At 49.3% G+C, this 16107-nt stretch overlaps 1 protein-coding gene across 1 annotated transcript; it reads left to right on the top strand.

Annotated features, from left to right (window-relative positions):
* Positions 1-907: 907 nt before the first annotated feature.
* On the top strand, positions 908-15658 carry TOMM40L (translocase of outer mitochondrial membrane 40 like). Its single transcript, XM_081891909.1, has 9 exons — positions 908-1644; positions 3210-3277; positions 4455-4547; positions 5421-5522; positions 7374-7479; positions 11535-11657; positions 13251-13327; positions 13419-13521; positions 14867-15658. The coding sequence occupies exons 1-9, from the start codon at positions 1539-1541 to the stop codon at positions 15004-15006; spliced, it is 918 nt and encodes a 305-aa protein (XP_081748035.1). The 5' UTR covers positions 908-1538; the 3' UTR covers positions 15007-15658.
* Positions 15659-16107: the final 449 nt, after the last annotated feature.

A 16107-nucleotide genomic window follows, 5' to 3' on the forward strand; every position in this document is an offset into this window, starting at 1 on the left:
GAGGGAGCCGGCATACAGCTTCCGGGTCATGTGGCCAGCATGACTAAGCCGCTTCTGGTGAACCAGAGCAGCACACGGAAACACCGTTTACCTTCCCGCCGGAGCGGTACCTATTTATCTACTTGCACTTTGACGTGCTTTTGAACTGCTAGGTTGGCAGGAGCAGGGACCGAGCAACGGCAGCTCACCCCGTTGCAGGGATTCGAACAGCCGACCTTCTGATTGGCAAGTCCTAGGCTCTGTGGTTTAACCCACAGAGCAACCCGTGTCCCTTAATGCAGGAATATAAATGTCAATAAATAAAATTACTAATTGGCCCCGCCCCAACTTTCCTTTTTAAAAAGCATACAATACCAAATTAAAATCCACGAAAAGATTAGAAGGCTTTTAACTAAAAGCGCTCATCCTGCAATCGCATAAAAAGGACACGTTGTCTCCCACTCAGCTAAAAGATGAACACCAATTAAGAGCAAAATCTCTGGGTAAACATTTACTTCGAAGGGAACCCGTTGCGCTTAGTGTGTGCAGAAGTTTGCAGCCCGATCCAGAAGGGATCAGAAGGGATCCCAAGTAAGATTCCAAAGTAAGCATCGATTTTATCCTTCCTCCCCAAAGAGCCCAGATGGAAGAACATCTGGAGAGCCACAGATGTCCCTGATTTAGCGGCTTGAAGCGAGAGCGGCGGTTTCGGAATGTTGAATGGAAGGAAGAAGGCGGCTGCAACATTTTCACCCAATCACAGAACAGTTCCGGGAGGGGGAGAAGGAAACAACAACATCGATTGCAACATTCCTATCCAATCACAGCCCTGGATTGCTTCCTCTCCTCCCCGCGCGCGTGTGTGCGTGTTGCGTGCCCGTTTCAAACATGGCAGCTGAAAGCACATGTTAGGCTTCACCCGCTGAAATTCGCTTCCTGGAAGAGGGCGGGTGGGGTCAAGGGGGCCCCAAGATGGCAGCCCCCATCAAGATCACAGAGTGGGTTTCTTCCTAGAGTCTAGTTTCTGGCTGATGCCCCTTATTTCCCCACCACCACAAGCTTCCCCCCGCTTTTTGCCAGGACGCTGCCTGCTGTTTTTTGTGCGTGCATGTGCCCAATTATCCGAGCTTCTCCTTCTTCTGTGCATGCTCCAGATCTTGCTTTAGAAGCCTCTCGTGAGCATCCGAAGCATGCACGGACAGGTTCCCCCCTGCTCAGAACCCTCATATCCTTTGTCTTCCTTTGCAAACCCCGCAAACCAGGTCCCGCTTTATGTGGCTGACCTGGCAAGCTTCCTGTGAAACTTCGTTAACTCGTTGGCAATAAATATCCGAAGAAGCGAGTTGTCCTGGGATGTTGGGAGTGGTTATCATGGCTGCGGCTGCTGGTGTTAAAGCGCTCCTCTGCTTAAAACCTGGCGTTACTCTATTCTTTTCCTTAAACTGAGAGGCAGGAAGTGGGACGCAAGAGTTCGTATAAATAGATTTCTACCTTAAAAAGCAAACGAACGCCAAACCAATGGGCCGAAGCTAAGCTTCTTAGCCTGGTTCTAGAGGGCCATGGGGAACATGCTGTCCCCTATACCTGGGCTGCGCAGGGGGGCGCATCGGAAGGAGCCGCTTACTAACCCGGGCAGCTTCGATGAGCTCCATCGGAAATGCAAAGGTAAGCCGTCGTTTGCTCTTCCTTCTCATCCCTCCTCAAAGCTCTCACCTTTCTCATGAAGCCTTTGGTGCAAGCAGCCCCCTAGTCCTCATGACGGTCTATTGCTGGGGTGGGGAACCTCGGGGCTGGGGGCAAGTGCTGCCCTCCAGGCTGCTCTGTTTGGCCCCCGGACTTCTCTGCTGGCCCTCACCCTGCTGTACACCCTCCCTGAGTAGTTTTGTGTGGCTGCGGAAGGGCCATAGCTCTGTAGGTGGAGCATCTGCTTGGCATGAAGGAGACTCCTGGTTCAGTCCCTGGCATCTCCAGTTAAAAAGGACCAGTAGGGGAGAGGAAAGGAAAGACCCACCCTGAGAGCTGCTGCCAGTCAGAGCAGGAGTCGCTGCACACTACCAGACCCCAAGAAGCTTTCCCTGTTGCCTGCATGATCTCCCTCTTCATTCCTTCCCCACGACTGAAATTCATGAGAAATTCATTCATACCGAAGCACAAGGATCACAATGACTACTTCTAAGGAAGATTCCTATGTTCCATGTGGAAGGTCCCCAGATTCAGCCCCCCAGCACTTCCGCATAGAGCCGGGAGATGTTAATCTGCACAGAATACTGACTCTACACAAGGCAGCTTTCTACCTTTGAAGGTGACTCGGAAACTTCAACTAATCCAGCTAGACTGGGGACTGGGAGCAGCCGCTGGGACCATATAACACTGGTCCTGAAAGAACTACAATGGCTCCCAGTATGTTTCCAAGCACAATTCAAAGTGTTGGTACAGAACTTTAAAGAACTAAATAGCCTCGGCCCGGTATACCTGAAGGAGCATCTCCACCCCCATTGTTCAGCCTGGACACTGAGGTCCAGCTCCAAGGAGCTTCTGGTGGTTCCCTCACTGTGAGAAGTGAGGTTCCAGGGAACCAGGCAGAGGGCCTTCTTGGTAGTGGCGCCTGCCCTGTGGAATGCCCTCCCATCAGATGTCAAGGAGATAAACACTATCTGACTTTTAAAAGACATCTGAAGGCAGCCCATTATAGGGAAGGTGTTTTTTTTTTTAAAGTACTGTATAATGTTTTGTATATATGCTGGAAGCCACCCAGAGTGGCTGTTGCAAACCAGTCAATTGGGCAGGGTACTACTACTACTACTACTAGTAATAATCCTCTAGAAATGTGTCCTTGAGCTATGATCATTCCTCTTGCCTGCTGGGTGGAGGTTGGAGAGATCTGTGCATGCAGAAACCTCACACTTTGCCTTTGGACAATTGACTAGCTTCTCCATGTGCTCACACACACTTCCATCCCCCATCCAGGCATGTAGGAGGCATAAAGGGAGTTCAAGGATGCGTTCCAGTCAGGCAAAAACGCTCAAGGAGGGGGTGAAGCAGAACTCAAGAGGGGTGTGGCCTGGGGAGAGGGCCAAGGGCCAGGTAGAGAGGACTGGAGGGCCGCATCTGGCCCTTGCGGCTGAAGTTCTCCATCTCTGGTCTAGGAATTCCTGGATTATTCATATTCTTCATTTTGTAAGCTTAAATACTGCTTCTGTCTCTCTTCTCCCTCCTTACTTCTGTTCCAGACGTCTTCCCCCAGCAGACAGAAGGAGTCAAGCTTATCATTAATAAATCCCTCACCAGCCATTTTCAGGTGCGTACCCTTGCCGCTATTAATCATTCTGGTTGTTTTTAGTCATATAAAGTGGAGAAATGGGTCCAGCTCCCAGGGGGAGCCCTGTGGCATAGCGGAACAGCGTCTGGTTTGCAGGCAAAAGGGGGAAGCGGGAAATACTGTTCAATATTTACCATATTGCTCCCTGTAAGGTGTAAGGGTAGGGGTAGTGCCTCGGGGGGGGGGGGGGACGACACATGTCATGCTCTTTCTGCAGCAGTTTTTGTCCACCTTTGGTCCCCAGCCTGCACTCAAATCTCACCTGTGGCTCCCAGAAGCTGTCAGCATGCGACAGTGGCCACACCCTGGCAACTAAACCAAGTGAGGGGAGCCGATGGGTTTCAAATCCTCAATGTGTTAGGGGCTTCCCCTGCATGCGAAGACAGGCTCTGAAGGATTGAGTGGACGGGACAAAGAGTGGGTCCAATGGGAGAAGGAAACTTCTGATCCTAAACCTCCACTATCTTCGGGATAAAAAAAAGTGATGGGGTAAACCCTATGGAAATCCCTAAGACGGTTGGGTCGCACCTTGTACGCCTCCCTCCAGCAACTCCTGCAGCCACGCTGGTGCTAGACATCTCGCCCTGCTTTCCTTTGGACCACATCAGCAAGGCCAAGAGGAGGGTCTTGTTGTCTGGGCAGCCCAGGACCCCCATACACACTGCAGAGACTTGCACCCTGGGAGACCACTTCAGTGCTGCTAATGCAGTGCTTAGATTTCACCCCTGGAGGTCCACTCCATTGTCTCTCGAGAGAGATGGATGCCAACAAAAAATAATTCACCTAGGGGTGGATTTCTCAAAGGAATTCTCCAGAGAGTTTCTTTTAGGAATAATAGGAGGGCGGGGGGATCTGTTTTTTGCTGATGGATGGGGATCTATACACTCCATATAAGGTTTCTATGTTTTCCATTGCAACCCAAGGAATCAGATAACATTTTACTGTATAACAGGTTCTGTGTGCTAGGACCACCTATGCTAAAACACACTTCTGTGCTACCTGCATTTTTGTGCTGACCAACGGGGGCACCCAGCCTTACAGGTCCCAGAGCTCCCAAACCTGGAGTATGAGCTGTCTGCTGGGTCATGGTGTTCATTTCTCAAAGACGATAAGACTCTCTTCCATCAACAGAGTGCATCTTTTTTCCTTCTTCCAGGTGACCCATACTATCCACATGAGCACAATTGGACAATCAAGCTATCATCTCAATACAACGTATGTGGGAGACCAGCAGTTGAGCCCCACGGAAGTGAGCAAAGCATTTATTTTTTCCCCTGGCGGGTGGGGTTGTGACAAGTGGGGAAAGAGCTGAAAACAGCAACATGGTTCTAGATATGTGGTCTTAGGGGGGTTGTGAAAAGTCTTAATAAAAGTTTATTTTGAAAAAACGATCTAGGAGTTAGAGCAGCTCCCCTGTGAGGAAAGATGACAAAATTTGGGCCTTTTTCCTGATTTAGAGGAATCTTTGCCCAAGGTGGAACTTGAACTCAGGGTCATTCCATGAAGCCACAGGTTGCCCAGTCCCCCAATTTTATATTTAATTATTATTTGCTGCTGATTTGAGAATTAATTGTATTGTGTACTATTCTATTCTAATCGATTATTGAATATTACTTTTGAAGTTATGTTTCATTATGACTTTCTGTATTGGATCAGATTACTATAAGGTGCGTGTTCTTTGTTGTATATTTTGTTGCTGTAAGCCTCCTTGTGTACAGAAAGGCAATATACAAGTTAAAAGTGAAATAAATATGTTCTACCCAAAATTCCCATTGCCTCAAAGAAAAAGCTGCATCTCTTTTCTTCCTTCCATCCTGCTGCTTAGTCACCCCCTCTGCAGAGGCAGAGATGCGTCCAGAATGATACCTTTGCTCACCCTGACGCCATCTTGAATAAGGTGGAAGGGGGGGAAATGGCAGCATCTTTGCACCATCTTCTCTCTTGAGCATGGGTTTCTAACTCATTCAGTCTTCCCTCCTTTGAATGCCAGTTGCTGGAACACACAGGTGGGGAGACCCTTCTCTAGCTCAGGTGCTGCTTTGGTGCTAAATTTCAGTGCTTGGCCACGGCGAGACGAGATGGGCCATTGGGTCTCCTTACCTTCTCCCTGCTTCCATCATAGGCCTTCCCAACGCTCATTGGAGACATTAATAATGCTGGGAGCCTCAACGCTCAGGTGCTCCACCTACTGGCTGAGCGGATACGGACAAAAGCTGTATTCCAGGTAAAAACTACACAGGGAGTGTTTGGGTCTGAGGCCAATGGGCTTGAAGGCAGGATCTTAATGCTTTCAGTATTGCCAGGCTGAAAACTCGTCAGCGTATATTTTTTTGTGTTCGATGGCAAGCAACAGGCCTATGCAACGGTTAATTTTTAAAAAAACCATCCTATCTCCCCCCCAGGGATGCGGGTGGCGCTGTGAGTTAAACCACAGAGCCTAGGACTTGCTGATCGGAAGGTCGGTTGTTCGAATCCCCACGACGGGGTGAGCTCCCGTTGCTCGGTCCCAGCTCCTGCCAACCTAGCAGTTCAAAAGCACGTCAAAGTGCAAGTAGATAAGTAGGTACCACTCCAGCAGGAAGGTAAACGGCGTTTCGGTGCGCTGCTCTGGTTCGCCAGAAGCGGCTTAGTCATGCTGGCCACATGACCCGGAAGCTGTATGCCGGCTCCCTCGGCCAATAAAGCGAGATGAGTGCCGCAACCCCAGAGTTGGCCACGACTGGACCTAATGGTCAGGGGTCCCTTTACGTTTTTATCTCCCCCACCCCGTTTTTAATGGCCTTTTACACTATGTATATTGTTTATGAATTGGTAGTACGCAAGTATTTTTCTAAATAAAAATGAATCCTAAATAAAGAAAGAGGTAGCATCTCACACGCCTGTGAGGCTTTGTCACGTTAACAATGGCATCCTGTCTGAGAGGTGGAAGAGGCTGTAAATCAGGGGACTGGGAACCTGGGGCCCTCCAGATATTGTGGATTGGGATTGATGGGAATCGGAGCCCAGCAGCATTTGGCTGGTACCTGTTGGGGCTGGTAGGGCGGAAGCCATGGAGCCCAACAGTGGGTGGCGCCAGAGCTAAAGACAGGCAGAGCCAAATAATTCTAGTTTTGCCACCACCCTCCTCCTTGCTGTTGAGTTCTGTAAGTGGCAACATTGAGACTAAGGAGAGGGGAAGCTGGCTGGCCATACAGTGGTGCCTCGGGTTACAGACGCTTCAGGTTACAGACTCTGCTAATCCAGAAATAGTACCTCAGGTAAAGAACTTTGCTTCAGGATGAGAACAGAAATCGTGCTCTGGCGGCGCAGCGGCAGCAGGAGGCCCCATTAGCTAAAGTAGTGCTTCAGGTTAAGAATAGTTTCAGGTTAAGAACAGACCTCCGGAACGAATTAAGTACATAACCAGAGGTACCACTGTACTGTCACCTCCTGGGCTGGTGGTTGGTAAGGCAGGCAGGTGAGAGCTGGGGGGACAGACGAGATACAGTGGTGCCTCGCAAGACGAAATTAATTCGTTCCGCAAGTTTTTTCGACTTGCAAGTTTTTTGTCTTGCGAAGCACGGTTTCCCATAGGAATGCATTGAAAATCAATCAATTCGTTCCTATGGAAACCGCCTTCAGACCAGGTCCGGGGACAGTCTGTCCCCCGACCTCTTCTGAAGGCTGGGGGGGGGGGACAAGGGCTTTTCTTCCCACCCCCAGCATTTTAAAAAACCCCGGGACAGCAGAGGACTTCTCCGCTGTCCCGGGTTTTTTTAAAATGCTGGCGGGCGAAGCAAGCCCATAGGGAAATTCGTCTTGCGAAGCAACTCGCAAACGGAAAACCCTTTCGTCTTGCGGGTTTTCCGTCTTGCGAGGCATTCGTCTTGCGGGGCACCACTGTAGGTGGGGCAGTGCCCCATTTGCCCTAATGGATCAGCCTCCTCTAACATGTGCCCTCCACCCCTGTAGCCCTGACCTACAGGCCCTTGGGAGCTTTTGCATCTCTGAAAACAAGGCTGTAAACTCGTTTTGAGAAATAGTCCATGCCCAACCCTGTTCCTGCCCCCCGTCCCCCAACTTTTTTGTGTTCCAGACTCAGCAGTCCAAATTCGTGACTTGGCAGTTTGATACCGAGTACCGGGGAGATGACTACACGGCCACCCTGACGCTGGGCAACCCTGACTTGATCAGCGAGTCGAGTGAGTGAGTGCCCGCCTGCCATCTTGGCAACCTTTTGCAATTGCCGTAGGCTTGTTTGCATCCTGCCTGCTCCTCTCTGGGGAAAAAAATATCTTAGTTCTTTGGTTGGCAGCTTGTCCAGGAAAATATACAAATGTGTGTGTGTGTGTGTGTGTGTGCGCGCGCGCACATGTGCATAGATAGATACAGGCAGTGGTTACGTTTTGAAGCACGACACATTTAAGTGAAATCACATATATTGGGAACACAATTGGAAAAAGCCTGCAAGCGCCGCAGTTGCTGTCTCCCAGCCTCCTTCCTCAGACTCCCAACTCTCCATTGGCCTCAACAGTCAGTGCAAAGGCTCATGGGATTGGACTTGCAAAGGCTTGTGGGATTGCTAGGCGCTGTTTTTGAGCCATTTTGGGGCTCTTTTGGGGGCCGTTTTTGCCCCTTTCGGGTTCGCGCGATGCACATGTTTGTGGTCACGTGTGCCTTGAATGTGCACAAATGGAGAGTTGCTTGTACAATTGTAGAGAGCAGGCAGATGGAGAGGCTGACATATTGGGGAGTGAGGCAGGCAGGCAGTGAGAGGGAGCCAGACTCTGGATGAATGGAGAATAAATAGGACACAATGCAGGGTTTCCCAAATGTGCGTCTCCAGCTGTTTTTTGGACTACAATTCCCATCATCCCAACCTTGCATGGCCACTGGTCAGGGATGATGGGAACTGTAGTCCAAAGACAGCTGGAGACCCTAGTTTGGGAAACCCTGGTGTAGTGGTTTAAGAGTGTTGGACTAAGACCTGGGAGGTCAGGGTTTGAATCCCCACTGGGCACGAAGCTCACTTACGATACGATAATCTTTCTTGTCATTGTCCCATACAGAACAATAAAATTGAAAACGAAACTGGAAAAAATTTACACCAGACATTCAAAAACCAACAAGCCTGCTATCTCAACTATCCCAGCCTGGTTAGCCCCTAAAAACTCTGATACCCCATAATTGAGTACAATATGCTCACATAGAGACTACCTTACACTGCGTTTAAAACCAAAATCGCATTTGGATAGAAACTGTTTCTCAGGTGGCTAGTCCTACTCTTGTAGGTCACCTTGGACCAGTCAGTGTCTTTCAGCCTAACTTACCTCACAGGGGTTGTTGTGAGGTTAAGATGGGGAAAAGAGAACCATGTAAACCACCCCGGAGGAAAAGGTGGTAAATAAATGTAGTTAAAAAAAGAAAGAAAAGACATTTGGAGGCTTAGAATGGGAGGGAGCCCCCAAGACCAATGTTTCCCTCGAATGACCACTAGAGGGGGCGACTCTCCCACAGCTGCTGTGTTGCTTAGCAACCAACCCTAGAGAAGGATGGAGTTTCTACCATGTAATGTAGGGCCTGCTAGACAGTGAGAAGCCCTATGTCACCTGGTGGCAGCTTCTAACATGGGGCAAGAACATCATGGCTTCTTTGTGGCCCACAGCAATGCCTGGAGAGGGGTAGAGTAGCAGCCTAGCAGTTGCCCCCCCGGGGTGGGACAAATTTGCTTCCATCCTCAACTCCTGACTAGTGTGTTATTTTATTTCTTTATTGAATTCCTGTCCCACTCTTCCTCTCCCAAGGAGCCGAGGCAAATGGATTTGCGCAATTTAAAAATGGATTAATATTCTACAGCCTTTTGAATCCGTCTGTGGGAAAGGGGGAGCTTATTGTTTCACTGTTTTGTTTTACTTATTTTTCATGTTTTTATCCTGTCTTTTTGCTCTGTGAACCGCCCTGAGATCTTAATGAGGGTATAGATCTAATAAATAAATCTAATAAACAAATAAAAACAAAGATCAATCAAAAACATTCTGGAAGAAAGTAAAACGTTCTTAAAAACAGCAACAGTTGAAAACCTCTCAAAGCAGTTCCAGGTAAAAGCATTCTAAAAGCAGCCACAATTAAAAACACCTTAAGTTTCCATTAAATTTCAGCATGGCTGCTTGTAGCATTTTGAATGCTGGGTGTGAGAACAGGGAAATTGCCCTGGATCAGTTGGATGAACTACTGAACGTTGTTGAAGGTTGTTTCATTAAGGGACAGACATGAACTGGAATTAGGTTCCTTTTCAGACATGTCGAACTTGAACTAGTTCCTTTTTAAAACGAACTTCCCAGGCTCTGCTCAAAACTCTGCCCAGACCACAGCCCTCTCTGGCCCTGCTGTCCTCCCACCCAGGTGTTTTTGCCTAGCTAGATCATGCCCTTGAACTCTGATAATGCCTCTTGGCTTGCCTGGGTGGAGGAGATAGAGAGGTGTTTGTGTGTTTAGAAGGTTGCCTGCTGTGCAAAGTACAAATTTGCATGCATTGCTTTGTCTACTTTGGCTTCTGGCCTGCCTGTCGCTGGCATGTGACAGCTCTTGGGAGGTTGCCTTCGGACTAGAAAAAGTTCCCTCTGTCCATGCTGATGGACCAAAGTTGGTGTGACCTACAAAGTTAGTTTCAATTTTCAGTTACTTTTACTCCTTTTTAAACGCAGAAGGAGACAGTGGAAACAATGTATTTCTCTTATTTAACTAGCTGTCAACGAACGTTCTATTCACAGTCAATAAACATTCCAAAAACGTCAGTCTTACTAGCAGCCCATTTCCAGGTTCAGAGCGGTGGTAATTTGACTTTCTTCACTCCTGCAGGTTTACGCAATCCAAAATTTCCCCCCTCTTCTCCTGCTTCCAAGGGGGGTTTAATGATTTTAGCCGATGGAAGTTTAATCCTTTACGGAAGGCTTTCTAAGACCTTAGCTTGCAGCCTCTTTGCTTCAGTCTATTTACAAAAGGGGAAGGCGGACTTCCTGTTTTAAAGCTACCCCGTTTCGGTACCAAATTAAGACGTTTAAAAATCCAATTTTCCGCTCTACTCACGGGTAGTTATTTTAAGATCAAATTGTCCACAGGAAAAAGTCAGCACTCTCCGGCAACAGCGATGCGGCTTCACTCCGTGAAAGAAGCAGTCAATTCGAAGCACCGCACTGCTCACCCCACGTTGCTCCGGATCCCCGAAACTGGGTTTCCCCGCGAGTAGGGGAAAAGTTTCCTACTTTTGTGAGTAGGGCAAAAGGTGCCAGCCGAATCCCACGTTCACAGGCTTCTCCCGCCTGTGATTTTTAGTGGGTCTCCGCCTTTGCCGTGGCGGCCAGACCCTGATTTCCACGAAGCAAATTCCTCCTGATCAGAGGAATTCCGCCATTGCTCGAGGCGCCAACCCGGAAGAGCAGGCATGTGGAACCTTTTGTGCTGGACTACAACTCCCATCAGCCCCAGCTTCTTTTCCAACCCTTCTTTGCTGCTCACAGTAAAATACGTTTTTCTTGATTTATAATACTTGCCCATCCATTGCTATTTCCATTGACTTTGCATGTTCAATTCCTGCTTAGACTTTTTTCTATTTTCCCACTTAAGCAAGTAGAGCGAATCTGTCCATATAAATAATTAAACGTAATTTTAAATCATATTTCCTCAATAATATCTTCTCATTCATAATATCCGAGTTTTACAAACCTCACAAGCATCCAGAAAAAAAATCTCCTAGTCTCCCTTGTTTTCAGTTCCCTTTTCACAAAACAGACCGGTCACTATCTACTTCCCCAGGTTTAATACACTTCCCTCCCATTATTCACAGATTTTATTTGTTTCTACTTCCATTGGCCCTGGCCAGCATGGCTAGCGATAAGGGGGAAATTGGAAGCTCAGCAAGATCTGGAGGCCAAGAGGTTGCCCATCTCTGCTGTAGCTGCCCCAACACTTGCTTAGCTCAGTCTGGAAGGGGACACAGGAACCTGGCTGATACTGAGTCAGGCCACAGGTCCATCTAGCTCCATACTGCCTGCACTGACTGGCAGTGGCTCTCCAGGTTTCCAGGCAGTGATTTCTCCCAGTCCTGCTCTTCCTGGAGATCCTGGGGATTGGACCTGTACGCAAAGCAGATGTGCTACCACTAAGCCACAGCTCTTCTCCAAAGGGTGTTGGTTATTTTGCAGCTGCATTCAAGTCTTTTTGGGGGAGGGGACACTGACTTGCTCTTCCTTCGTTGCAGTCATTGTCGTGGCACACTTCCTGCAGAGCATCACTTCGCGGTTAGTCCTTGGCGGGGAAATGGTGTACCACCGGCGGCCGGGGGAAGAAGGGGCCATTGTCACGCTTGCTGGGAAGTACACAGGTTGGTTTCCTTTTGCTGAAGGTTTGGGGTGTGACTTGAGGGGCAGGCGCTGGTCCCCCACATACTTGGCCTCTATTTTCCATCATGGTTCTTCAAAGAGCAGCTTCTTGAGATTGCCCGATTCGGCATCAGATGCGATCGGCATGAAAAACCTTCAGCCCTCCAGGTGTTGCTGAACTACAGCGCCCATCATCCCTGGTCCTTGGCCATGCTGACTGGGGCTGATGGGAGTTGTAGTCCAGCCAACATCGGGATGGCTAAAGGTTCGCCACACCAGAGCTGATTGAAACACTTGCAGAGAGGCTCATTTCTCAGTTGCCCTCAGACTTTCCTGTTTCAGGATGTGGCAGGAGGAAGCCTGCATGTCCAAATGCTTCTCTGTGTCCCAGTCTTAGTATCAAGGGCAGAATCAGTTTATGGCTGCTAAATTTTTCCCTTCTTCCTTTGCGTCTGGGAGATACTGTGAATAATCCAGCTTCAGACATAAAAGGTAAAGGTAAAGGTACCCCTGCCCATACGGGCCAGTCTTGCCAGACTCTGGGGTTGTGCGCCCATCTCACTCAAGAGGCCAGGGGCCAGCGCTGTCCGGAGACACTTCCGGGTCACGTGGCCAGCGTGACATCGCTGCTCTGGCGAGCCAGAGCCGCACACGGAAACGCCATTTACCTTCCCGCTGGTAAGTGGTCCCTATTTATCTACTTGCACCCGGAGGTGCTTTCGAACTGCTAGGTTGGCAGGCGCTGGGACCGAGCAGCGGGAGCGCACCCCGCAGCAGGGATTCAAACCGCCGACCTTTCGATCAGCAAGTCCTAGGCGCTGAGGCTTTAACCCACAGCGCCACCTGTGTCCCCAGGAGCTTCAGACATATGTGTGTGTGTGTGTGTGTGTGTGTGTGTGTGTGTGTGTGTGTGTGTGTGAATGAATATGAGAGCAGGGATGAAGAAACCTGTGGCCTCCCAGTTGATGGCCACATCCACGCCACACCTTTAAAACACTTTTGTACCTCTTCCAAACAGTCATGTTTAATTACTGGCACCCAAGGAATCTTGGGAACTGTAGTTCACTAAGGGAGCTGAGAGCTATTCCCCTCACAGAGCCATAAATCCCAGGATGGCTTAATAATCAATTCCTCTTCCCAGGGAATGTAGCTCTGTGAGGGGAACACCCGGGGTGTGTGGCATCTCCTAACAATTCTCAACACCCTTAGTGAAATAAATGTGCTTTACTTTCTGGAGGAAGGTGGAAGGAGAAGCAAGGAAAAGGATCTACCCTCCCTCCTTTTTTTCTAAGGATTCTAATCTCCCTTCCTCAAAACAGCAGCCCAGTCTGACAGCAGATATTATGGTTCCCCTGGAAAACTGTATAACGGTTCAAGTGGAATCTTGCAGCCAGGAAAACTGTGTTAAGAAGTGTCTGTGTAGTCTTTACACTTCCTAATCTGGCACACTCTAGAATAGACACAGGATAGAGGTGTTGTTACAAAGATGTCATTAAGCCACACAAATCTGCTCCCCCAAAAAAACCCTCATTGGGGTCCATGAATTTCAATGTGTTCCTTTGTGCTGTGTGTATTTTTTCCTCTCTTTTCTGTAGCCCTCAAATGGATAGCCACCCTGAACCTTGGCTATGGCGGTGCTCACGCCAGCTATTATCACCGTGCCAATGACCAGGTGAGTCAAAAAGGAGTTTCTTCAGTGCCCCCACCCATTGCCCACTTTCTCTTTGGCCAAGTTTGACCTCTTGGTTTCTCCCCCTCAACAGATCCAGGTCGGGGTAGAATTTGAGGCCAACACTAGGCTGCAAGACACAAGCTTTGCCTTTGGATATCAGCTCACGCTGCCACAGGCCAACATGGTTTTCAGAGGTGAGTGAGGGGCTGGGACCCCCTCCCTGTGCGAGGCCAGAGGGTGATCAAATGCCTGAACCTTCCTGCCACAGGCCCTGTTTCCCATAAGCCCTTTCTTCATCCGCCATTGCCTGTCTTCCTGTGGCAGGAAATGAGTTTGGCAGGGATAGGGAACCTGAGTTCCCGCCTGTCGTGAGCCCTGTGGAGGTATCATGGGGGGGTACGGGAACGGGACAGGAACATCCTGAGGAGATGAGGGAAAAGAGATTAGGAGGTTGCAGCTAGATGACTCCAAGCAGCATGAAGAGGGCAAAATCGCCCCTCAAGAAATGTCTGAGCTGGAGGAGAAGGGCTGGTGTTTGAGGAAGCTAGGAGCTGAATCACGGGAAAGGTTTAAGCGGATTTTCAGAGAGATGCCTCATCTTGGACGTCTTCCCTGAGTGTGAGGCTCTCCTGAAGCCAAGCTTGGGGGCTCTCAAGGCCATTCAGCGGAGTCTGAGAAAAACTGGCCAGACTTTTAAGAGAGGAGATAAGACTGCATCTCAGCAGCTTGCTTGAGAAGTTCCGGCGGTGGGGAATTGTAAACTGGGTGGCTGCTATTGGCATCTTAACTTGGGTGGTCCCCCTCTCCCCTGAGGTTCAGGTGGCCTTTACCAGGAGCTGAGTCCCTAGTGTGACAGGACCTCCCTGTGAAGGCCGGCAGAAGTCCACCCTGCTTTCTTTGAGGCACCTTTTAAAAACCATACAGTTCAGACATGGTTCTCCCTCCCTCCCTCCCTCCCTCCCTCCCTCCCTCCCTCCCTCCCTCCCTCCCTCCCTCCCTCTCTCTCTCTCTCTCTGTGTGTGTGAAGTTTTTGAGCTATTTTTAAGGAAATTCGCCAAATTCGCCACTTCCAACACAGGTTGCCTAAATCCGGATTTTCCCAGACATTGCAGCGATTTCCACCCAGACGCTGTTTCCAAGTGCCATATTCTGGCTATGTCTGGGAAATTCTGGACATATGGCAACGCTGTTGTAGTACAGAGGTACCTCGGGTTAAGTACTTAATTCGTTCCAGAGGTCCGTTCTTAACCTGAAACTGTTCTTAACCTGAAGCACTACTTTAGCTAATGGGGCCTCCTGCTGCTGCCGCACCACCGGAGCACGATTTCTATTCTCATCCCGAAGCAAAGTTCTTAACCCAAGGTACTATTTCTGGGTTAGCAAAGCCTGTAACCTGAAGCGTATGTAACCCATGGTACCACTGTAATACTATATTTTTCCATAGGGCTCTACTGCCTTATTATCCTTTAAGAAAAAATCAAATTACAGTTTGTAAATATTTAAACCTACACAAAATGTGCCCCCTCTTTCCCTTTCTAGGCTTCCTGGACAGTAGCTGGTGTGTGGGGGCTGTCCTGGAGAAGAAGCTCCCCCCTCTGCCCGTCACCCTGGCCTTGGGCGCCTTCCTCAACCACTGGAAGAACCGGTTCCATTGCGGCTTCAGCATCATCGTGGGCTGAGCGCCCTGAAGATCCATCTCTCTCGACTGCGCCAGGCAGTTGGACTTGATTTTGCGAAGCTGCTTGGTCAGAGGGGACCCCCGTTCTGTCCGTGTGTGTGTGTTTTGTGTGGGCAGAGCGGGGCACTTCACCACAGACTTCTGCAGTGGGGCAGCGATGATTTGGGGCCCCCAGCATCCTCTCAGCGTGCCTGCATCACAGCCCTGCCTTGAGGAGGTCCACGGATTTTTATTTAATTTTTTTGTCTCCAGAAGGACATTTAATGTTATTGGTGTGGCAGGGAGGGAGATGTGGTCTCCTCCGAAAACATGACCATGTATTGTTTTCTTCCAGATCGTGCAAGGCATAAACTCCGCGGCAGGTGTTATGGTGTGGGTGACAGGGCAGGGGGCTCGTGGAAGGACGGCTGCCTTCATTTGCTGGGGCTTGGAGGATCATGGCGTTCCCTTGAGGAACTGGGAATCGATGCCATTCACTACGTCAGTTCTGGCCCCAAACTCTGAATTTTGAAGAGGGTGGCATGCATGTGGGCATTGTGCCACTCCCCTTGCCTGGGACTGTGACGAGGGCAAGGGCTGTGGCTTCTGTGTAGTGATGGCTTGGAATATAATTAAAATCATGCTGGGGACATCCCACCCCCCCCCCTCAAAAATGTGTGCCTTGTTGGTGCTTAATTGGGGGACCTGCAGGAAGGTTTGCCTGTGATGTGCAGTGGTACCTCAGGTTAAGTACTTAATTCGTTCTGGAGGTCCGTTCTTAACCTGAAACTGTTCTTAACCTAAAGCACCACTTTAGCTAATGGGGCCTCTTGCTGCCGCTGCACGATTTCTGTTCTCATCCTGAAGCAACGTTCTTAACCTGAGGTAATATTTCTGGGTTAGTGGAGTCTGTAACCTGACGCGTATGTAACCTGAGGTACCACTGTACTTTGCCCACCCAGTCGCCAGGCAGGAGAAAACTAAGGCTCTTGCATCCAATATGTTAGCTGACTTCTTCTAAAGCAGGGTTTCCCAAACTTGGGTCTCCAGCTGTTTTTAGACTACTAATTTTTAAGACTACTATTCCCATATTCCCTGGAAAAGACCCTGATGTTGGGAAAGA

The sequence above is a fragment of the Podarcis melisellensis genome (genome assembly GCF_964234715.1).
Source record: "Podarcis melisellensis genome assembly, chromosome: 16".
Lineage (NCBI taxonomy): Eukaryota > Metazoa > Chordata > Lepidosauria > Squamata > Lacertidae > Podarcis > Podarcis melisellensis.